The sequence below is a fragment of the Aedes albopictus genome, chromosome 1, assembly GCF_035046485.1.
Source record: "Aedes albopictus strain Foshan chromosome 1, AalbF5, whole genome shotgun sequence".
Taxonomy (NCBI): Eukaryota; Metazoa; Arthropoda; class Insecta; order Diptera; family Culicidae; genus Aedes; species Aedes albopictus.
In genome coordinates this window covers 299,344,553-299,370,128 of record NC_085136.1, presented here as the reverse complement: position 1 = coordinate 299,370,128, position 25,576 = coordinate 299,344,553, and the positions used below count along the sequence as shown (strand labels likewise).

At 40.3% G+C, this 25,576-nt stretch overlaps 1 protein-coding gene across 2 annotated transcripts in view; it reads left to right on the top strand.

The window, feature by feature from the left end:
* Positions 1-25,576, top strand: part of LOC115253989 (uncharacterized) — a 42,501-nt gene that overhangs the window by 10,185 nt on the left and 6,740 nt on the right. The window contains exons 2-3 of one of the 2 annotated variants that reach the window (XR_003893109.2): positions 1,424-1,605; positions 1,727-1,942. Coding sequence is in view for 1 of the 2 variants with exons in the window: in XM_029856884.2 (XP_029712744.2) it covers positions 1,424-1,605; positions 1,727-1,828 (284 nt within the window). In the remaining variant the exon portion in view is untranslated. The remainder of the gene's footprint in view (positions 1-1,423; positions 1,606-1,726; positions 1,943-25,576) is intronic. The other variant, XM_029856884.2, reaches the window with a different exon arrangement.

The following is a 25,576-nucleotide window of genomic DNA, read 5'->3' as shown; positions in this document are numbered from 1 at the left end:
ACTATGCAGTGCCTGGGGAGGCTATAGGCCACTGCGGCCAGTTACCCGATTTCTGTGGCATCTCCGCCGAGGTCTATGCATTACTGCAAGCATGTAGACATGCAAACGGGTATCGGGCCGTTGTATGTGGTTTCGTGGACCAGGAGGTTTTTCTTCGCATGATAAAAACGACACACAAGAGTGAAGAAATGTGGGGAATTCTCAAAATCAGAAGGAGCTGACTTGGCTGAGATACACATCCCACATACTCGTATATACTCGGCTCACTAGTAGGACATGAATTGGTGCCAATACGACCTATTGCCAGGCATATACTCAGCATGGCACGTGCTGAATTGCGGGCGAAACTCAGCGTAGACTGTTCAATACAGGAAGTATTGTCAATCGACCGTAATGCTAGAAAGCGGTTTGAAAGCTAATTAGAGATTTAGAGCTCTATGATGCTATCTAGTGAATTAGGACTCTGGTGTTCTATGAAGCTGGAGATCAAGAGATAGGTTTCCATTACGAAAAGTTTCTAAGCCGACATGGAACCGAACTCGTCACCCTCAGCATGTTCGTGATCATATTGGCAAAAGGCGGAGGGGCGCCTAGTGCATATAACATCGGTAATTGGAGGGGTTTAACACCCAAAACCCCTCCCTTGTGCACGGGCTTGAATACCCGTGTGGTTACCTCTTCGGCGGCGAGATGCAATAATACATTATTTTGTAGATCTCCTATCAAACATTTCAAATGAAACACACAGAGTTTTGGGTGCCTTCACATTTATAAATTTCAAGAAATAAAGGACAGACTCTCTTCTCAAGTTGAGCAACCTGGCATTCCATTGCAAAGAGAATAAAGGAGCGTTGCTTTTTTGCTCTCAGAAGAATCGCCGATAAGCCGCAATTCGCGAGAAAAACCTCTCATTCATTGTTATTTCCATGATGACATCTTACGAAGTTTAAAGGGCTTTTTTAACTTCTAGCGAAATTTAAGCAATTACCTTTCAACGAAAGTTATATCTACGTACCAATAGCAGAAGGGTAAATACACACATAATATGTATTGAATCCGGTCAAAATCTGATTTGTAATATCTCAATTCCAATTAACACTCATTAAATCTCTCACGTGAATTGACCAGGGTGACACGGAGAATTAGATTGCCGAATTTACGGCATAGAATCATAGATATCGAACTACATGGGGGCCGCTCAACTGCCCGGAATCAGTGTCAATGAAGGAACCATTTACGAGGTATCGCAAATTGAACTGGTAAACAACTTGAGAACTGGAACGGTTGTTGTTTGTTCGCCACGCCACGATACGCATTGACTCCACATCATAACGTACACACGACGCTCGTGAAGCTATTCACGTTTAGATGATTGTCGTCAATTAATTGGTTTAAATTCGCCTTCTTTCCTTTCCCTTTTCAGTGGCCAAGCCAACGGCCGAAAACATCAAGATCTACTCGGTCAAGCTATCGGACAGCCACAGGCGGTTGAAGATCTACAACTGCTCGCTGGACCAACTGTGGCAGCAGGGTTACCAAATTCGGATCAACAATCTGTGCGACAAAGCCAAGAAGGCCCACAACGAAAAGGACATCATGGCTCAGGTTGGTTGCTCCCTTCCCTGTACCAATTCCACCGAGTCCTTTAGACCCGCAACTGGGCTACCTGTCAAGCAAACTAAACAAAATTGGTCTTCCCTTATCTGCTCGCCCCTTTCCGCAACAGATCAAGTACGCCACCAAGACCAAGATGGCCTTCCACAACAGTCAGCACTTTGCCGAATTCTGCCGGTACGGTGACCGACCGCAGGACAACCGAAAACGACAAGTAAGTGTACTGTTGAAACGGCTCGAAGATGCACTGAACGGATCGCAGACGTACTTTTGAGCAACTCGCGGATCAAACTGATACAGATACCTACCTACACACACGCATTGAGAGGTTTTTATCCCCTTATTTTTTTCTTCTTATTATTTCGATTTCTTTCCGTCCCGTTATGTTTCTCTGACCCAGGTGGTGGTTTTCGTCGTACGGTAGGAGTTTGCTAATTGGTGAGGTCGTTTCATATAAAGATTATTTTTCATCGTTTCATCTTTTTTTTTTTGTTATGTGTTCTTTTGTTGTAAAAATGGAGATAACTCAATTGTAGCTTTTTAGCTGAATCTGACTAGAAGAGGTTTTTATAGCATCTAACGAGCAATTTAGTTTTTTTTTTGTACGAGAATTATTAAAATCTGTGGGGATATGGGCTTCACTGAATATTTTGACCTCAAAGTAGCAAACTCCTACCGTAATTCATTTCTAATCTGTGGAAAAAGCTATGGTTTGCTTAACTTCAAGGTTGATTAAACATCTTTCTGATTTTGTTGTTAAGATTGGGTGTCGGGTGCACACAAAAAAAAAACAATTTAAAACGCCTCTGTGGGGGTGGCGCATTCGCTTATAACATACCAAAATGATCAAAATGTATTGCATCAGTCGATCTGCTCCAAACGAACAGCAGCTTTATTTTTCGCATCGACCTTTCAGCGAACGGTGCTGTGCGCGATAAGATAGAGGACAATTCTTGTAAATTGAAAGCCCATGGATTAAAACAACGACGCCATTAATGTGACTGACATCCTTATCTGGGGTCTCCCCTTGTGTCCGCCTATAACTGCCATCATAAACCTACCCACTCGATGACAACTAAGCTGCACGAGGCTGCGTTGCATAGAAAGGTGCATACGTGCCGTGAGGGTGGAGTTCATTGCTATGACATATTACACATAGGCGGACACATCACATCCACCAGTTGCAGTTGACGTAAAGCTCTCCACAAATCTGATGTTGACTTAACACCCATAGATAGGCCTGAGTAAGAGATGCTCACGTTTGATAGTAGGGAATTCAAGCAATACGAAACCTTTTCAGTTGACACGATTTGGTTAAACGGTTAAACCACCCACAGCATTGACGCATTTAATCGTTGATACTTGTGGACTGGGGGTTCATGAGCTTTTTATCTGACCTACCTGCATAATAAGTAGTCTGCCGTCTCTCATCGGTTTCCAATTTTGCATCATCATACTTCATACGGCTCGTGACCTCATACGCGTCTGTGTCGCATTTCCCTTCCAAATCTGCCGTTATCATGCATTGTGTCGCAGGCTGTAAAACCTGACTAATTGTTGTCTGCCCTGCCCTAATCGAAGAACTAGGAATTTATCATTCAGTTGAGGAAATCGGCTCCGTCTGGAATCACTGTCACGTGAGTAATTCACTCGACGATTTTGTTTTTGCTGTCATAGAATGATCTCACCCAGTTCCATTACCTTCTCTTTCCAGTGCCATATTTCATATTTCAGATCAAAAAATTGTATGAAAGATATCAGGATCTGCAATGATTTTACTTTTCTTCCACTTTTATCATTAGTAATTTAGTCTAGGGTTCGTAATTTACTGTTTCAGAAAAGCGCCACCTGCGCAATTTTGCTTTGCGTTTGATCGTCAATTCACGGTAAGAAGTAAGGAGTCGGCTCTAGGTGCTTTGCCCGCTTTCCACCAAATGAAAATTACCCACCTCAACATGGACTCCATCAACTCATAATTGGCTTCCCGCATGAAACCTTGAAGTTGGGTGGATTGAACTTACTTGTAGGTACTTTTGTGCCTCTGTGTTCGAATTTAAAATGGTAGCCTATTGTTAGTGCCGTGGAATTTGTAAAACGATCCATGGAAAATTGCCAAATGATAGATGGATAACTTGGGAAAGTGTACTGGTAGCACCCCTCCAAAAGCTCCCTCTGTGATTCCACAGGAACAATATCCGCAACTTTTCCAGAAATTCGTCCTCTACCAATTTCTGCCAGGACTTCTCCTGGATTTACTTCTATTCCTAGGGGTTGCTTAAGAGATTCATCCGGGGGTTTATTTAGGATTCCTTTAGAAAACTTCCTCTGGGATTCTTCCAGGAACTTTTTCAGTGTTTCCTAAACAGGTTTAAGGAGAAACTTCTTCTTCTTCTTTATGGCTCTACGTCCCCACTGGGACTTGGCCTGCCTCGCTTCAACTTAGTGTTCTTTGAGCACTTCCACAGTTATTAATTGAAGGGCTTTCTTTGCCTGCCATTGCATGAATTTGTATATTGTGAGGCAAGTACAATGATACACTATGCCCAGGGAGTCGATAAAATTTTCCCGACCGGAACGGGAATCGAACGCACCGTCTCCGGATTGGCGATCCATAGCCTTAACCACTAGGCTAACTGGAGACCCCAAAGAGAAACATCAGAGAATACAAATATGGCTGCCACAATGGCAGACTTGGACCCCTTTCTCACGTTTTCAAGAGCACCAATCTTAAAAATTCGTAAACAAATGCGCTCGATTTGGAAAAGTTGCCTCTTTTTTGCAAGTGAGCAAAGCCAGGATAAACAAGTACGGCTTGGTTCGATGCTTTGTTCGTCAGATTTGTGCCTCTAAAGTTTGTATGCAAAATTGCAATGGGATTTCTTGATGTTTCACCTTAATCTGGAATTCCTCCAGGAAGTTCTAACGCGATTCCTCCGGAGATTCCCTCCGGGATTACTCAGGGATTTTTTTTCTGGGATTCATCCAAACAATCCTTCTAGGATTCCTGCAGATGTTATTTTACGGGCTCCTTTCATAGTTCTTCCCGGAGATTTCTTCTGAGATTCTTCCAGGAAATTTACGCGGGATTTTTTCGGAATTCCTCCAAAAGTTCTTTCCGGGATTTCTTCAAACACTCATTTCGAAATTTCTCTAGGGGTTCCTTCCGGGATTCAACCAGGCCCCACAAGGAATTCCATGCGAGGTTCCTAAGAGTTTTTTTTGTTTGGAGATCTTTTTTTGTCTGAGATTCATCTAGGAAATCTTTCCAGGGATATTCCAACATTTTTCTTTTTCCGATATTCCTCCAAGAACTTCTCCTGGGATTCTTCCAGGAACAACTTTCGGGATTTATTTAGGAATTCCGGATTGGATCCCTAACTTCCGGGATACCTCCGGGAACTCTTTTCCTGCAGATCCTTCTGGAATTCCTCCGGGTCCATTCTTAAATTCTCCAAGATGTTCCTCCAGGAGTATATGAGAGAATTCCTCCTTGAGTTTTTTTAATGAAAAGCCTTATGGAATTACTTTAGGACTTCTTTTTGAAATTCCTATAGGAGTTCGTTGAGAAATATCGCCAACAATTTCTTAAGGAACTCCTCTAACAGTTTTGCAATGAATTCTACCATAGTTCATTCTAATTCCTCCTATAGTTCCATCCGGGATTTTGTTTTTCCATGAATTTCTTCTGGATATCCGAGAAAAAACTTCTGAACACATTTTAAAAGAAACTGTTAAGATAATTTCGGAAGGAATTCCTGAAGGATTCCCAGATATTCTGGATTAATCCCGGAAGGAATATCTTGAAGCTCGAGAAGGAAACTCAGAAGGATTCATGGAAAAAATTTCCGGGGGAATTCCAGATTTCGGAAAGCATTTTTAGAGGAATCCAGGAACACCTGGAGGAATCTCAGAAGGTAATGCTTAAGAAATCCGGAAAGAGTCTGTGGAGGAATCCATGGAGTACTGCCTGGAGAAATCTTGGCAGAGCTCCTGGAGGACTCCCAGATGGAATCGCTTTAAAAATATCAGAAGAAATTCCTGCAAGAATCCCAGAAGAATTTCATAAAGAACACCCGGGAATGTCAACAAAACTCCTGAAGGATTCCAGGAAATACTTTATAGAGAAACCGCGAAGGAATAGCGGTTGGAATTCCTGTGGAATCCCAGAAAGAGCTCCGTCATGAATCAGTACATTTTCCCACGTACGCGAACCCCAAATTTTGAAAAAAAAAATAATCAAACCACCCATGGAAGGCTGATGAAATTTTTGATGATGAAAGTCCGAATTGTGAACAAAACGCCACGAAACGTCAAAAAATTACATACCTTAGCAACCGCGGCGTGCAGTGTCCTATACCCACATGAACCTTAAAATGATATCAAGCCTAGCTTTACCAAACACCGTATCTAACAAAATTCACGAACGGAGAAAAACGGAGGGGAAGTTCGCTGTTCCCATACATTGAGCATTTTAGGAACGTGAAAAATCCGGATATTTTTTCACAACTCATCCCCAAAGATGAATGATACAAGTAGCCCTTCACGAAATTGAAGAGCTATTTTTTCTTTCTATTTTCTATTTCTATTTCTTTCTATTTATAGCCTTTCATGTGAAGAGTTATTTTTTGTTTACATATGTTACATACGGTGTTTGGTAAAGTTAGGCTGGATATATATGGAATTTGCTTGAACTCATAACTGAATACTTAAAATTAGGGATAAGTTTGGATTTCGGGAAAGAAGTAGTGTGTGGAGTTAAGGGGAGCTTGGAGCGTGTCATCGAATCTACATGCAAAACTAGTGTATTTGAATGAAATTCATGCTTGCACAGCCTCATGCAGCCATGTACTGTCAAGTTCAATGTTGTTTGAGAATCTCTGAGGACTCTTTTGAACATAGGTCTTTGGAACTGCATGCGTAATCAGTCTGGAATGTCTTGAATCCGCCTGAAACGTTTATGAAATGCTGTGAAAAGATCCAACATGTCGGCCACATAACGGTTAATGAGTCGGGACTGCTTTAATTGAGTCAGTTTCAGGGGGTTTTCGGTGGCGTTTTAGATGTTTCAGAGGGTTTTCATGGGGTTCGGGAGGTGTTACAGGGGCGTTCACGGGAGTTTCTCTGATGCGTTACCTGGGCTCCGAATAGGATTTAGTGGGTTTTCAGTGGCATTTCTGGACATTTCAGAGGATTTCCAGGGGGTTCCGGAGGCGTTACAGGGGCGTTTTCCGGGGTCCCAGGTGCATTACATGGGGTCCTATGGGTTTCAGGGGGTTCGGTAGAATTTCAGGATGTTTCAGAGGAGTTTCAGGGGATTGCGAAAGCGTTATAGGAAGTTTTTAGGGAGTTTCAGGGAGCCTGTAGTTTTTTCAAACTCCCTCAAAACTTCCTATAACGCTTTCGCAATCCCCTGAAACTCCTCTGAAACATCCTGAAATTCTACCGAACCCTCTGAAACCCATAGGACCCCATGTAACGCACCTGGGACCCCGGAAAACGCCCCTGTAACGCCTCCGGAACCCCCTGGAAATCCTCTGAAATGTCCAGAAATGCCACTGAAAACCCACTAAATCCTATTCGGAGCCCAGGTAACGCATCAGAGAAACTCCCGTGAACGCCCCTGTAACACCTCCCGAACCCCATGAAAACCCTCTGAAACATCTAAAACGCCACCGAAAACCCCCTGAAACTGACTCAATTAAAGCAGTCCCGACTCATTAACCGTTATGTGGCCGACAATTTTTTTTGCTTTTTTCTACACCGTGCTTTTTAAATGGGTGCTGGGTACCCGGGTACCCTGTCGGCCACATAAGGGTTAACTAACTGGAGGATCCAGTGTACAAGGATGAAAGAATCAAACCTAGCATGGTGCTTACAAATACTATCGCGAGGATATGCCATCGCTGGCTGTGAGCTTCCACGACAAACGTGGGTGGTATGTTCAGTGGTATCTTCACAGGTGAAGCATTCATTAAAGCATTCACTAAATGAACTCTTGACCTAATAAACGAGGACATCTCTAGTCGAATTCCTGTAGAAATCTCTTGAAATATTCTTGGAAGCATTCCTGGAGGAATTCGAGGTGAATTCCTGATGAAATAAAAAAGGATTTTCTGAAGAAATTCACGGAGAAATACCTGAAGAAACTGCCTGGGAAACTCCTGTTTGAATTCCGAAAAGAATCTCTTTAGGTATGTTCACGATGCCTGGAGAAATACCTCAACCTGCCGTCAAACGTGCAGTTGAGTACCACCATCAGCGACACGCTCACGCTGAGTACAAAAAACGAGATTTTTTCAATGTGTTGTACAAAATACAACAGTACGATCACTCGAGGGCTAATATAATTTTTGAAAGATTTTCTGAAGACATCACTAGTAGAGAAATAAATAAACATCTGTAAATATTTCCGAAAACTCTTCTGAGAAGTTTTGAAAGGAATTCACGTAGAAATTTCTAGTAAATATCTTTGAACAGATTTCTTAAAAAATGTTTGAAAAAAATCCGAGAACAATTTCCAAAAATTTCTTGAAGAATTTCAGAAGCAATCTTTGGGTTTTTTTTAAATGAATTCTTGTCTAAAATAATAAGCTTTGGAGTATTCTTGGATAAATTTTTGGACTGATTTTGGGAGCATTCCATGGAAAACATCCTGAAACCCTATCGTGAGAATTTCTAAAGAAATTGCTGTGGGATTTTTATGAAAAAATCCAATCATGAGTTTCTAAGACAATCTTTCGAAAAATTTCGTGAGCATCTTCCAGGAAAATTTCTGAAGAAATCACTTAAAAATTTTGTAAATAAATTCATGGATGAAAATCGGCAGAAATCCATGAACGATGAAGATGAAAGCAATCCGAAGGAATTTTTGGAATTTTGGAATTTTGCTTAATAAAAATTTAGTGGAATTTTTGAAAAAAAAAACACCTGGATAAAATTCTGTTATATTTCCTGAAGGAATTTCTGAAGAAATTTATGGAAGAACTTTAGAAGCAATCATTGCAGTTTGTCAAAAAAAAATTGTGAAATTTCTGGAGGAAATTCCTGAAAACATATCTAAAGCAACTACTGAAGAAAATTTCCGTATGAATGAAATAGATACACATCTGTAAATATTTCCAAAAAGTCTCCTGAAAAGTTTTAAAAGGATCTACCGTGGACATTCCTGAGAAATATATTTGGACAGATTTCTTAATGATTTTTTGAGAAAATCCGAGGACAAATTTCAAAAAATTCTACCGGAATTTCAGAAGCAATTCTTGATGATTTTCAAATTTAATCCTTGTCTAAAAAATAAGCTTTGGAGAATTCTCTGAAAGGTTTTTGGACTAATTTCTAAAGTAGAGTAAGTAATCATGAGTTGAACCAAATTGCGGCTTTCTGAAGCATCGGGAATTTTGACTGATGTTTTCATCCACATGGAAATAATTTACTACGGTAAAGTCTCTGGTATATGAAAGCCACGGGTATTAGCTTTTCGTAAAGTGGTAAAAAGTTTACATTTGCACCAAATTTCATTGAATAATTCAACTATTTGTCAATAATGATTTTAATCTTAATTTGAACCAATTTTAATCTAGATTTGAACTACTGGCGGCAGCAGCTCGAGCAATTCCCACAACAGCCAATTTCATTCTGAACAACTAAAAATCACATGGATCTGCTAATTCTCATAACTATTTTTCATTAGGCAGTGGCATTTCAGCTCAGAATGTTCGGAATTCTTCAGGAATTTGGAAACTAAATTTGGAATTTTTCACCTCTCAAGAGTAAACAAAGCAGCCACTAGCGCAGTCTGCAGGCCAACACTGGAAGCTCGCCCCCATTCACTAGTTCAAATCTAGATTACAAATGGTTCAATTCAAGATAAGATTCTCCAAGTAATAAATACATAAATTTGATAATTTTATGACAAATAATGTGGAATATTATTCGGTTGGTCGATTCTACGATGAAGTTGCTTTCAATCAACGTATTCGCTAATTGCGTGTGATATAGCATTGGGCAAATCTGGCTGAGACATCGATTTTTGTGAATCAATTCGCATCGGATCAGCAGAATCGAATCACCGATTTATTCGAATGCTTTGAATCGATGTTTTCACATCGATTCGATAGCATAAAATATTACAAAACATTAAAATGATTCGTTTGCTGCATGTAGTATGCTCATGGTATGTTTTATTTGTCTAAATAAATTCAATATCAAAATTTGAGATTGCATATCGAACATATCGCGACTCTGATTCGAAAATGAATATAACTAGGGACAATGGAAATTCGCGATTTCGCGGAAGCCGCGAAATCCGCGAAATTGGGCTATGGCCGCGAAACTTGAGAAATTCCGCGAAATACTGCGAAAATTGGTAGAATTGTTAAAATACCATACAAATTTCCATGATTTACAAATATTTTAGCATAAATTGATTGATAATTTTTAGCAGTGTAAAGTTATTTACGAGTTTATTGCCTTTTGAATATGTACTTGTTTAATACTTTCTATTAAATTTGTTACTTTTTTCGGTGAAGTTATGATTACGCCTCACAAAACCAAGTAAATAATTCATATGACATGCAAAATTTGGAGTTTTCTACAACAAAACGGTAAAAAATATGGGACCGCGAAATTGCTGCGAAATTCACAATATTAGTTCGCGAAATTTCAGAAATTTTGCCGCGAATTTCCATTGTCCCTAAATATAACGTTGAGACACTGCATTCTGGAAAAAAATGAAACTAATATTTTTGAATCGAAAGAAAAATCCTGACATTCCTGAGAACTCTGAGAAGTATTCCCATATAGTACTGGGATAAATTCCCGCATACTGCTGAGAGAAATACCCCCAGAATCTTTGAAGAGAATTCTGGAAGGAGTTCCTCTAGAATTATGAGAGAGATTTTTTCAGAATGCTGGAAATGAATCCTGAGCGACATTACCTAGAAGAGAAAGCAAGACTCTTCCGGTATTCTTTTAGGAATTATCTCTGAATTCTATTAAGGATTTTCCTAGATTTCTGAGAGAGAGATTACTCCATTTCTATGAGACGGATTGTCACAGAGTCCGAGAGGAATTCTCTCAGAATCCTGTGATTGGTTTCAGAATCCTCAGAGAAGCTTTCTCTTGGGATTCTCCCAAAATGTTCCAGAATCCTAAGAGAGACTATCCCAGAATCCTGAGAGGAATTCTGAGAGCGGTTCTTTCACATTTTAAAGATAAATTCATCTGCAATACTGAGAGAGATTCTCACAAAAAAAAAGATTTTGAGAATTCTAAGATGAATCCCCCAAGAAACTTAAATGAAATGACCCAGAATCCTGGAAAGGGTAGCTTAGAGCCCCAAAACGGATTACTCCAGAATCCTGAGAAAGGTTCCCTCAAAATACTAGGCAGGATTACCAAAGAAACCTGAGATATACTCACCGACGAAATATACTCTCACAGAATTTTGGAAGATAGGATTTTCCCAGAATCCTGAGAAGAATTCATTCAGAATCCTTTTAAGTATTATCCCAGAATTCCCTTAAAATCCTGGGTGAAACCCTTTGGTACGCTGAGAATACCCGAAAGGTATTCCCCAGAATTCTACGAGTGATTCTACAGAATCCTGAGAGGGATCATAAGAGGGTTTCTTCCAGAGAGAAATATTTCTAGAAACCTAAGAGGGATTTTTCCGAAAGTCTGACAAGGATTCTCCCTGGAAGGGATTACAAAAACTTCTTGAATGGACTTCTCCAGCATCCTGAGAAGGATTCTCTGGAATTCTGAGAGGTATTCCCACACAAAACAGAAAAATTACCGCAGATTCCTGAAAGACATTCCCCCAGAATCTTTGAAAGAACTCGCCTAAACTCCTGAAAGGGGTTGTCCTAGAACTCTGGGAGGGATTCCCATGGTGATTTCTCTAGAATACTTTAAATTATGAAACCAGAACCTCAAGAGAATCTTCCCATAATCTTGTCTGGAATTTTCCCTGATAACTAAGAGGGATTCTCCCAGAATCCTGAAAGGGATTTCTGGGAGCAACTGCTCCAGAATACAGAAAACAGAACTCTACTGGGATTCTCATAGAATGCTGCGAAGGATTTCTTCCGAACCCTAAAATCAATGCGAGGGATTCTCCAAAATCCAAACTTCTCTAGAGAATTCTGTCCAGAATCTCGTGAGAGATTCTTCAATAATTAATAATTCTGAAAGAAAGTGCCCCAGAGTCTTGAAAAATATGGCCCCAGAATTCCAAGGATTTCTCCAGAATCATGAGACAAATTCCCCAAAATCATGAGAGAATTTCCCCAGATTATTGACGGGGATTATCCCAGAAAGCCGAATTTGCAGAGAATCTTGGGAAGAGTACCCGCAGAATACTTAGTGATATTCCCCAAGAATCTTAAAAGGATCTTACGCAGAATCCTGAGAAGGGTACCACTTGAATCCTGTGTGAGATTTTCCCAGAATTCTAAGGAATATTCCCCCAGAACAGAATTATGAGAGGAATTTCGCCACAACTAGGAGAATGCTGAGTATGATTCCTCAAGAAGTCTGAGAGGAGTTCCTGTGAATGCTGAGAAAGATTTCCTCAGAATTCTGAGTGGGATCCTGAGGGTCTTCCAGAATCCGTAGAAGAATCAACCCAGATCGTCTAGTAATTTCTTAGAATTCTGAAAGGGATTTCACCCTTGGTAGGGAACCTTGGTAGGGAATACCCCAAAATCCTGAAATGAATGCTCTTAGAATCCAGAGATTCCCTAGAATTCTGATAGGTATTCCCATATAATACTGCTGAGAAAAATTCCTCCAGACTCTTCCATAATTCTGAGAATTCCTCTAAAATTCTATGAGATTCCTTCAAAATGCTGAAAATTATCACACCAGCATCCTGAGAGACCTTATCCCAGAAAAGAGAGAAAGACTCTTTCAAAAGGAATTCTCCCTGAATTCTATTAGGGATTTCCCATGAAGCCTGGGAGATATTACTCCTGTTTTCTGAGATGGATTCTCTCAGATTCTTTAGAGGAATTCTTCCAGAATCCTGAAGGATTTCCTCAGATTCCCGAGATGGATTCTCCCTGAATCCTGAAAGAAGTTTTAGCTCGGGATTCTCCCAGAATGCTTAGATGAATATCCCCAGAACTCCCTGGAGGATTCTTCCAGAATCCTGAGAACGATTCTCCTGCAGTATTGAAAGGCATCCCATTAGAATCCGGAAAGAGATTGCCCCAGAACCCTGAGAAGGATCCTAAGAGGGGATCTTCAACATTATTAAGGAAAATTCGTCTAGAATCCTGAGAGGGATTCTCGAAAAAAAATGTACGGAATCCAGAGATGGACTGACCTAGAATCCTGAGAGGATGCGCTAGAATTCTGGAAAGGACTTTCTCGACCACAAGAAGGATTTCACCAGAATCCTTATAAAGATTCACTAAGAATCCTTGGAGGGATTGCCCAAGAAACCTGAGATATACAGGTATACCTCAATTTAGTGGACCCTCATAGACCTTTGATTTTATTTATGTACATTTTACCTCAATTTTATGTAAATTTTTTAATGGTTAAATTCTACAGTACATCCTATAAAAAAAAGAAATTTAATATTTTTGAATCGAAAGTAAAATCGAATGTAAAAAATCGATTCGGTCGATTTCGTGGGGCTTCAACATCTATTCAAAAAATCGATTGATCGGAACAAAAATATCGATGTTGCGAACATCGATTCAAAATTGCCCAACGCTAGTGATACAATGCGTGAGCTGTACAAGTGCACCGAAAATGTGCTTCCTCTGGAGGGGAAATGGGTGAAATCGCAGTGATTTTTCAATTACTTATTTTCAATGAAAAAACGCTTCATTCAATGCTTTAAAAGTCAATGCTACCAGATGATATTACGGAAAGCCATTTACCAACCTTTTGGGACAATATTTACCCAAAAAGTGTGTCATTTTAATGAATTTCGAAATGGTTCAAATTAAGATTGCAATTTGACTAGTTCAAAGCTAGATTTCTTACCCTATTCCATGGAAAACTTTCTGAAAGCCTGTCTGGAAGAATTTCTGAAGAAATTGTTGCGGATGTTTTTAAAGTTATCCATGCAGGAATTTCTAAAAAAAAATCATTCATTGTTTTCTAAAAGAATCTTCCGGAAAAATTCGTGAGCAGTTTCTAGATAAATTTCTGAAGGAACCCCTTAAAAAGTGTCTTTCTTCATGGATGAGAATTTAAAAAAAACATGCACGATTTTCCTTAACAATACAATACATCCTACACAGTTAAAAATGAGAAAATATACTTTTGCATATAAAAAGCCACGAATGATCCATTGATAACTTTACCATATTCCAAAGAAAAACATAAAGCAGTCATTTGGATTCATAAAACATTGTCGAAAGCTCCCTTCTTTCCGTAAAATTAAGCATTTAAAAATTACAGAATTTCATGACCCGCGCCATGAAATGGCTGAAACGATCCATTGAATGATCCTTAAAAAATAGGAAATGATTCCTTAAAAGATCGAAATGATTTATAGAAAATATAAAAATGATTCGTAGAAAATATGTAAACGATCCATAAAATATAGAAAATGATCCATAGAAAATAGGAAAACGATCCATAAAATAAGAAAAATGATCCATAAAATATAAAAAATGATCCATAAAATTTTGGGAACGATCCATAGTTTTTTCAAAATGATTCATAAAATTGGGGGAATGATCCATAAAAATATAGATCCAATAAAACCATGGACGACTTTTTCGTAAAATTTACACTGTGGGTTTATGGATCATTTCCTAAATTTTATGGATCATTTTTAAAATTTTATGGTTCATTTCCAAAATTTAATGGATCATTTTTTATGTTATATGGATCGTTCTCCTATTTTCTATGGATCATTTTCATTTTTTTATGGATCGCTTTCATATTTTCTATGGATCGTTTTCCTTTTATTTATGGATCATTTTCTATTTTTTTATGGATCGCTTCCAATTTTTTATGGATCACTCTAGGGATCGTTTCAACCATTTCAAGGAGCAGTTCAGGAAATTCTGAAATTTTTTAATGCTAAATTTTTCTTTTCGTACAATTCGGATCATTCGACAATGTTTCATGAAACCAAATGACTGCTTTATGATTTTCTGGTATGCTTCTATGGAATATTGTAAAGTTATCAATGGATCATTTAGCAATTTTCCATGGATAGTTTTATAAGTTTAACGGCGCAAACATTGGGCTGCCGTTAAAAAATGTTACATCATACAAAAAGACCTCCTCATATCGCACACATCTCTCAATCAGTTTATAAATTTACAGCTTGCTCTCAGTAGGAAGCTTGCATGCAATTGTATGGAAAAAAATCTTTGGAAGATTTCTCAAAAATCCCCGGAAGAATTTGTGAAGAATTTTCAATTGATTCTGTGGAGATATTTCTAAAGAAATATTAAGTGGAATTTCTGAAAAAAAAAATCCCTACATAAAATTCTGTAATATTCCTCGGAGGAATTTCTGAAGAAGTCGCTCAATATTTACTCATGGCACACGGATATTGTAGCGCGATAGTGGCATTCTGGAGGAATTTCTAAAATAATTCTGAAAAACATTCTAATAAAATTTCCGAATAAATCCTTGGAAGAGCTTTTGAAACAATTCGTAAAGAAATTCCTGGGAGCATTTCTGGAGAAATCCTTGGAGAAATTTCCATAGAAATTCCTGGAGGAATAGGAGAATAACTTTTTGAAAGTTTTTCTTAAAGCCCCGCGAAAGAATTTCTGAAATTTCAGAAAACTGCATAGGAATTTCTGAAGCAATCCATGCAAGATTTTCTCATAGATATTTTTTTTAATTTAGGAAGAAAATCTAGTGGAATTTCTGAAGAAATCCCTTAAATAGTTTCTGAACAATATCTAGAGTACATACTTCCCTGATGAAATTTCTGAAAGATGTTTTGCAAGATTTTTTGAAAAATCCCAGGAAGCATTTCCGATGAAAGTCCTTAAGGATTTTCTAAAAAAAATCATGGGAGCAATTTCTGAAAAAAAAATATCTAGAGGATTTTCTGAAAGAATTCCTGGATGTAGCTCTGAATGGATTTGGTTAAAATCTCAGAAGGATTTTCTGAAGAAATCAATGAAAAATGTTCTAAACGAACTATTTGCGAAATTTCAGGGAGAATCCCTAATGAAATTTCTGAAGGAATCCATGGTGAAATTTCTAACGTAATCTCTGAAGAACATCTAGAGCAAGCCATGAAGAAAATTTTCGAATGATTTTTTGAAAGATTTTTGAATGAATCCATTAAAAAAATTCTGCAGAAATTCTTGATGAAACTATCGAAGTGATCCCTGAAGAAATGTGAGAAAGACTTTTTGACAGATTTTTTAAAAAGAATTTCCTTTAGATACTGGAACGATTTTTTTTCAAAACGATTTTTTACACAATTGTTAATCACAAACATTGAAAAACGTTAGTTGGAATTTTTCTTTTATTTTATGAGGGCACTACAACTTTTGAAAAAAAATCTCATGTGTCATTTCCTTATCCCCACACGAATGGAATAAAATACCAAATTTCATTCAGTTTTTCAGCCCTGTGCCCAGGTTTTGTTTGAAATTGTGAGAATGCTAAATTATCATTTATTTGCATGGACAATAGGGGTTCTATTTTTTCTTAAATCACGTAACCGTTTATAAAGAACTACAAAACTATAGATGTGCCAAAAAACTTTTTCGAAGACCGAAAACTGATCAGACGCCTGTGAGAAAATTACAACAAACATAGGGTTTTTACCCTATTCCATTGGCGTAGCAAGGATTTTTTTCTGGAGGGGGCCCAGGGGGCTGACTTGTTATGACTTTTAAGCGGGATGGGCGCCCGACATGTGAATATGCAAATCGGCATTGCAGTTTTGAGGAATCAAAATGACTGTTTTAGATTTGTTCATAGTTTCGTAAAGTATATGAGTGTCAATAATTCCTGCAAGATTTTTCTCCATAGCTTGTTGCAGCGATTCCATCATGGATTCCTTAAGAGACTCCTTCAAGAATTCACCCAGACATATCTTCGAGGATTTGTCCTGGGATATCTTTAGTGGTTCCTCCTCTTTGGGGTTTCCTTCAGGAATTTCTCCAGAGATCCTTCAAGGTATTTCTTCAGAGATATCTACAGGGATTTCTCCATATATTCCTTCCAGAATTCCGCTAGAGATTGCTCCAACAATTCCATCTGGAATGATTCGAAGTATTTTTGCAGGAATTTATTTAAAAAATTCTTTCAGAAAATTATACCAGCGATTATTCAAAAATAATCCAGGAGTTGCTTAAAACATTTGTACAAAAAAATCAGGGGTCCATACAAGTATTCCTTCAATAATTCGTCCAGAAATTACTACAGACACGGATTTCTTCAGATTTTTTTCCAGGGATTCCTACAAAAATGCTTCCAGGAATTCGCTAAGAAAGCTTTCCTGAGATTCCCTAAGGAATTCCTCATGGGATATCTTTAGAAATTTCTCCAAGAATTCCTGCAGGGAATCACCCGCGAATTCCTTCTATAATTCTTTCAGGAACAACTACCGGGATTATTTTAAAAATGCCTGCATGAACACTTCTTGGGATTTCAGGATTTCCTCAGGAATTTCAGCAATTTTCTGAGATTTCCTCAGAAACTCCTTCTGGAATTCCCTCAGAAATTGAACTTTGTATTTCTTCCTTTGAATTCTTCCTGGGATTCCTCCGGGAATTCCTCAAGGGACTCCTTCGAGAACTGCTCAAGGGATTTCTCCAAAAATTCCTCTAGGAATTCTTCCAGGATTCCTCTGAGAATTCCTGCATGGATTCCTCAAAAAAAATTCTACAGGAATTCGTCCAGGAATTCCTCTAGAGATTCCTCTAGGGATTCCTCCAGAAATTCCACCAGGGATTCCTCCTGCAATTGTTCCAGTGAGTTTTTAATGAAATTCTCCAGGAATTCCTCCAAGGATTGCTAATAGAATTTATGCAGAGATTTCTCCAGATATTCCTACAGGCATGTCTCCAGGCATTCCCCCAGGAGTTCCTCCAAGGATTTCTATAGGGATTCCTCCAGAATTATCCCAGGAATCCCTACAGGAATTCCTTCAGAAATAATTATCGCAGTTCTTCCAGGAATTTCTCCAGGAAATCCTCCAGGGATTCCATAAGAAACTTCCCCAGGAATTTCTCACAGAATTAGTCCAGGAATTACTCTAAGAATTCCTCCAGGGATTCCTGCATAAATTCCTCTAGGAATTTCTTCAAGGATTTCTTCAGGAATTATTCCAAGTATTCCTCCAGGCATTCCTTAAGGATTTCATTCAAGCATTTTTCCGTGAACTCCTCCAGGAATTCCACCAAGAATTTCTGCAGGAATTACCCCAGGTAAATTCAGAAATTTCTTCTGGAAATTTTTCAGGCATTCATCAGGAAATTTTACCAGGAATTTCTTCTGCAGGGATTCCTCTAGAGATTCCGCCAGGAATTTTTTCATGGATCCTCCAAAAATTGCCCCAGGAATACACCAGAAATTCTTCAGGGATTCCTCTGAGGATTCTTCCAGAGATTCCTCCAGGAATTCCTCCGATGATTCCCCTAGTATTTCCTCCAGAAATTCCTCCAAGAATTCCTCCTGGAATTGCTCCAGAAATTGCTCTAGCAATTCCTCCTGGAATTCCTCCAGATATTCATCAGGAAATTCCTCTAGGAATTTCTTCAGAACAATCTCCAGGGATTCCTTCCAAAACTCCTTTAGAGATTCCTCCAGGAAATAATTCAAGGATTCATCCAGGAATTTCCCCAAGAATTCCTCTAGGGATTTCTCCAGGAATTCCTCCTAAGATTCCACCATGATTTTGTCCAGAAGTTCCTCCAAAAAATCCTCCTGGGTTTCCGAATGAAATCTGTCCAGAAGTTGCCCCCGGCATTCCTCCTGAGGTTTCTCCAAAAATTGCTTAAGGGATTCCTCAAGGGTTTTTCCAAGAATTCCCACAGGGATTTTTCAAGAATTTCTCTAGAAAATTCCCTGAAGATTCCTCCAGGAACTCATCAAGAGGTATCTTCAGCAGGAATTCCTTGAAAAATTCCTCCAGACATTGATCCTGGAGTTCCTCCAGGAATTTCTACGGATATTACTACCGCAATTTCCTTCAGAAATTCCCCCAGAAATTTCTCCCGGATTCCAGGAATTACTCCAAGAATTCCTCCTAGCATTCCTGCATGAACTCCTCCTGAGATTCCTCTAGGAATTCCTTCAAAGATTTATTTAGAAATTCTCCAGGGATTCCTTCAGGAATTACCCCAGAAATTTCTCCTGGACTTATTTCAGATATTCCTCCAGGCATTTCTCGAGGAACTTCTCTAGAAATTCCACCAAGAATTCCTTCAGGAATTGGTCCAGGAATTCCTCTGCGATTTTGTTTTTTAGAAATTCCTACAGCAATTCATCCTGGAATTTCTGCAGGAAATCCTCCAAGGATTCCTTCAGAAATTATTTCAGGAATTTCTGCAGGATTTCCTCCAGGATTTTTTCCAGGGATTTCTCCGGAAATCCTTCCATGGTTTCCTCCAGGAATTCATCCACGAATTTCTTCCAAAGGGATTCCTCTAGAAATTATTACACAGATGTTTCTCCAATGATTCCTCTGGGGATTTCACCAGGAATTCTTCCTAGGTTTCTGACAGGAATTTGTCCAGAAGTTCCTCCAGACATTCTCCCTGAGGATTCTCTAGAAATTGCTCCAGGGATTCCTCCAGGGATTTTTTCCTAGAATTCCCAAAGGGATTCTTCCAAGAGATTCTGTAGAAATATCTCTAAGGATTCCTTCTGGAATTTCCCAAAAGGGTTCTTCTGAAATTTCTCCAGAGAGTCCAAGAATTCTTCTAGGGAATCATCCAGGAATTCATCCAGGGATTCCTTCAGGATATCTTCCAGGGTTTGCTCCAGGAATTCAAACAGAAATTTCTCCAGGGAGTCCTCAAGGAATTTCTCCTGGAATTCTTCCAGGGATTCTTCCAGATATTCCTGCATGAATTCCTCCAGGAATTCCTCCACGGATTAATCCAGGAATTCTTCCAGGGATTTTTATAGGAATTCATCCGTTAATTCCTCCAGGGATTGCTATAGGAATTCATCGAGGGATTGCTCCGGGATTTTTTCTAGAGATCCCTCCCAGAATTCCTCTAAAGGTTTCATCAGGAATTCATCTAGGAATTTATCCAGAGGCTCCACCAGGGATTTGTCCAGAATTTCCTCCAGATATTCATCTAGGAATAGCTACAAGGATTTCTCTAGGAATTCCTTCTGTGATTTCTCAAAGAATTTCTCTTGGGATTCCTCCAGGAATTCGTCCAGAAATTCCTCAAAGGATCCATTCATGAATTTTTCTAGTAATTCTTACAGGGATTCCTGATGCGGTTTCTAAGGATTCCTCCAGGAATGTATCCAGGGATTCCTCGAGGCATACTTTCAGAAATTCATTCAGGGATTCCTACAGTATGTACTCCAGACATACCTACAGGAATTCCTCTATGGATTTTTCCAAGAATTCCGTCAGGGATTACTCCGGGAATTCCTGTAGTGATTCCTTCAGAAATTCCTCTCGGGATCTTTTAAAAAATTTATTCAGGGGTTCGTTTAAAAATTTCAGTAACCCGGCAATCATTTTTTCCAGGGAATCACCCAAGATTTTTTTTTCCAGGATTTCCTGAAGAGTTTTTGAATTACTTGAAGGATTTCTAGAGGAATTGCTCCAGCGATTTGTATTGGAATTCTTTAATAAAATTTTAGAGAGATACAGTAGCAAGGAAATTCTCCAAGAAGTCATCCAGGTATTCTTTCAAATTTATCTCCAAGAAATCTCTAAGGAGTTCATCCACATATTTATTCAGGAATCCATCCATGAATTTCTTCAAGAATACTTCCTGCAGTTCCTGCACAGTAGTTTTCTCTTAAAGTCGTCCTGCGATTCTTTCGGAAATATATCCTGTGATTCTGACACAGTCACTGTAACTATCTTTAAATATATAAGTACTTACATGCTAGAAGCGCTTTCGGACATTTCTCCAGGTAATCCTTCAGGAATTCATCCAGAGAAGATTATTTCGGAATTCCCCCAGGAACTAACCAGAAATTCCTCTCGGGGAATTCTAGGATTTTTCTCATAATTTTGTTTACATGTTGTGCCGGGAATAGGGTAAAAACCCCTATTACCTAAATTCACAACAAAACGACCGTTTTCGTTCGCTTCTTTCATCTGTATCAGATACCTTATTGCGTGATCTTGTTGTTAACAGTGATTGCTGTGAAGATTTTCTGTCGGAAAATTGATTTTGAACGAGTTTACTGCACCTAGTCCAGCACCAATTCTCGGCACCAGTGCCGAACTTCCAGCAAAATCAAATGGGAAATCACTTCGGCACCCATTTTTGTGCTGCCGAAGTGCATCCGTCTACGTGTAATATTTGTTTTGAGCACTTGTGCGGCTTCAGAGTGAAAGTGTAGCTCATTGACTGTGGATCCCGTTGCGAAAAGGTTGCGGGAGATGATAACCTACGAAAGGGCGTTTGGAAAATATGCGGCAAGTGATATTTTGATTTGTTTTTCAGTGAGGTGCCGGGAATTGACCCGGGTGCCCAAGTAGTTCGAAACCCTATGCATTTTTTTATTTTTTGCGCCCTATGAGGCACATTCTACCAGATTTTCATCACTCAGTCAAACAAACAACTTTACATATCTCTAATTCAGTGAAAAACATCATTCCCATCACGTTCATCTTTTCACGTAGGCCAGATAATCCTTCCCCTCATATATGTAGCTCCATATTATCTTAGTTTCTCGAAGAAAAATGTAACAAATCACGCAAACCACTGACCACTCAGACAGTTTTATGAGCAAGCAGAAGCCATTAAGTGTTCCTAATTTTACAACCCGCCAGTGAAAAACACAAACCAATTCAAGGCCGAAGGGCTTAAGCCACTTCAAGGTCTGTTTATACAGCGTACGAAAGGAATACATGAAAAGCGTCCGGTGAGGGGTAAGAGCAATTAAACGTGCGCTGTATCGGTGAAGCGCGCATACTTTCGATACGCAATTTCCTTGTACAAGATAGGTTGGTAGGTAGTTAAAGAACAGAAATTGTTGACTGGATATCCTCCGAAATCTAGATTCAAAACATTTCGCCTCTTTTTTTATCCGCTTTCAACCGGTGATAGAGTCAACAGTCCGTGCACAATCCGTGTCCGGCTGAGTTTGCCGCAGAACCACTGAAGAAGAGTGGCATCCGTTTACAAAGTCACGGACAAACAACGCGATGCGATGTAACGATATGTGGGAGGATATCTGATTGCGGGGGAAGCGGCGCGGTGTATTACTACGCAATTGTAACCCGGCCCGTATAGTGGTTGTACGGACGACCGAGCACGCTAGCCAAGCAGATGTGCAGGACTTCTGTACATTCTGATGGTGCTGCTGCTGCGTAGACAGTCCCAAACAGATCCGTTCTGTTTGGGAAAACAAATTTATAAAACAAAACGGCGTTGTTTATGACTTCCAGCTGTTGTTGGCTGGTTGGTGAGTGGGTGCGCTTTGCTTGGATGGATAGTCTCGTGAGTAATCCAAATTCCAAATTATACGCTCATCATGCGTAATACGTATGGCTATCCACATATGGCCAGAGCAAACCCCCTATGGTGGGCTGTTTGTGATAAGGGCGGATTGGATTCGAATGGGGGGCTTGTGGGGGAATGTTATGATGATAATAACGGTTATTAGCGGTGTGATAGGATTTTTTGGAAGTGCGGTCATGACATTGATAAGCTGATAGAGATATCAACGCACGATACCATACGGGAAATATTTGTGTCTTCAAAACACAGTGACACAAGAATCACGGAAAGGGATTTTACTAGGTGTCTTGGATAATACGATCAACTTTCATTCGTTGATTCATTGGGCTTCAAGGTGGAGTCCGTCGGGCTTCCAGATTGATTTATCTGGTTTTCCAAACGGAGTAGTTTGAACTTTCATATGATGTTCTCTAAGCTTTCAGTCAGATTTCAATGGGCGTCCAGACGAAGTATCCTGGGCTTTAAGGCGGAGTCCTCTGGATGTCTAGACGAAGTCCTGTGTAATTCCAGGCGGAGGTCTCCAGGCTTCTAAATGGATTCCTTTTGGGCTTCCAGTTGGAGTTCTATAGGCGTCCATACTGAGTATGCTAAACTTTCATACGGAGTCCTGTGGACGTCCAGTTAGAATTCTGTAAACTTTCAGACAGAGTTCTCCTAGCTTTCAGACGAAGCCCTCTGGGTTTTCACACGGAGTCCTCTGAGCGTCCAGACGAGGTCCTCTTGACTTCCAGACGAAGTCCTCTGGCTTTTCAGACGGGGTCCTCCGGGCTTCCAGACAAAGTTCTCTGGGCTTCCAGGCGGAGTCCTCTGGACTAACCAGACAAAATTGTCCAGGCTATCTGATACAACTCCCTGGTTTCCCAAGCGGAGTCCTCTGCACTTCCATTTTAAGTCCTTGATCCTTCCAAACGGAAACTTTTAGGCTTTTAGTCGGAGACGGAAAAATCTCTGTCTGGAAGCCCACAAGACGGATTGTTCTGGGCTTTCAGACAAAGTCCTCTAGGCGTTCAGATGAAGTGTTCTGGCCTTCCAGCCAGAGTTCTCTGGACTTCCAGTGGAAGTATTCTGAGCTCGAGGTTGCCTGGTTGAGTTTTCGAAAACGGAGCCCTCTGGGCTTCCAGTCGGAGTTATGTGGGCTTCCAGATGATGTATTCTGGGCTGCCAAACGAGGTCCTCTGGGCAACCAGACGAAATCTTCTTGGATTCCAGACAGAGTCCTCTGTGCTTTTAGACGGAGTTCTTTGGGTTTTACGACGAATTCATCTGAGCCAGACGAAGTCCACTGGACTTCCAGGCGGAGTCCTCTGGGCTTCTAAACGGAGTCCTCGGGAATAACCAGACGAATACCTCCAGGATTCCAGATGGCACTGCCTGGTTTTTCGAAATGGAATCTTCTGGATTTCCATATGATGTCCTCGGAGCTTCTAGACGGACTCTTCTGAGCATCCAGTTAGAGTTCTATGGGCTTCCAGACGGAGTCTTCTGAGCGTTCAGACGCAGTCTTCTTTGCTTTTACACGTAGCCCTCTGGGCTTCTAGAGAAATTCTTCTGGGCTTCCAGACAAAGACCTCTGGTCTTCCAGGCAAAGTTGTCCGTTTATGCAGGCTTCCAGACGGGGTACTTTGAACTTCCAGACGAAGTCCTCTGGGTGACCAGAAGTCTTCTTGGCTATCAGAGGGGGACTATTCAAACGGAGTACTCTGGGATTCCAAGCGTAGTGCTCTACTCTTCTGAACGAAGTATTCTGTGCTTTCAGACGGCGTCCTCTGGGCTTTCATACGAAGTCCTCTGGGTGCTCAGACAAAGTCCTCTGGGCTTCCAGACAGAGCTCTCTGGGATTTCAGATGGAGTGCTGTAAGCATTCATTCGGAGTCCTCTGAGTGTCCAGACAAAGTTCTCTGGGCTTCCAGGCGAAGTCTTCTGGGCTTCTAAACGAAGTCCTCTGAATTTCCAGTCGGAGTTATGTGGACTTCAAAACGTAGAATTCTGACCGTTCTTGGCTTCTGGACGCAGTCCTCTGGGCTTTTAGACGGAATCCTTTAGGCTCGCAGCCGAAATCCTATGAGTATCTAGATGAATTGCTCAGGGCTTTCAGATGGAGTTCTCTTTTTTTAACCCTCCTTTTGCATCACGTTGGCAGCTGCTCGCTGACGTAGCGTACGGTTTGGGTCAAAAAATTACCCTAATGCCAAAGGAGGGTTAAACAGAGTACTGTGGACTTCCATGTGATGTCCTCGGGGCTTCCATACGAAATATTCTGGGCTTCCAATCGAAGTTTTGTGGGCTTCCAGATGGAATATCCTGAAGTACCAGATGGAACCCCATGGGACTTCAGACGAGGTTCTCTGAGTTCCCTGGCTTTCAGGCAAAGCCCTACGGACTTCCCAACGAAGTTTTTTGGGTTTCCAGACAAAGCCTGCTAGGCTACTAGGCGATGCTTATTGGTCTTCCAGACGAATTATTCATAGGTGTCCTCTGGGACAACCGAAAGCTCTCTGGGCTTTCAAATCGAGTCCTCTGTTTTCATATGGAATCTAAGGACTTTAAAATGGACTATCAAACAGTCTACCCGACATCTCTATGAAGTTTTCTTTATTTTCAGGTGAAGTGCTCTGGGCATCCAGACGTATTTCTGTGGGTTTCGAGATGAAATCCAATGAGATTTTAGAATAAGTCCTCTTCCGGGTATCTTACTGCTGTTTTCAGGGCTTCCAGACGAAGGCTTCTGGGCTTCAAGGTGGAGGTCTCCGAGCTTTCCGACGACGGGGTTCTCTGGACTTCCAGACGAAGTGCTCGGAGCTTTCCGACGGAGTTCTCTGGATATCCAGATTGAGTCCACTAGGCTGTCAAAAGTAGAGATGGGCAATCAGATCCGGATCCGTTCAAAAGATTCGTATCAGTAAAGTGAGTGAGTGAGCCGTGAATCTTTTACAGAGAGAGCCGGGTCACTAGTTTACATGCTTCTTTGAGAAAGAGCCCTAAAGAACCGATAGGCTCTCTTTGTTTTGCTCTGGTTCATTTCCAAAACACAGTTCTTCGAAACGTTTTTTTTTATCGCGCCGAGCAGTTGTCCAGTTCCCTCCCCCTGGCCATGCAGCCGCAAACAACGCACACGATCTCTCGCTCTCAGTTCAAGCGGGAGAGCAGTACCGGCAGTCCGGACAAAGCTGATCCGAACCCGAACACGAACTCACACATTCGCCTTGACGGAGGCTCTCTGAGAGAATTGCGCTTGCGTGAAAACAATTTTTTTTAACATGGGAAAGGATAGGAGCTGCATTTTCAAATGCTTCTAATTCACAATACGCGCGACGTGAGACGAAACATAACACTTATAGTTC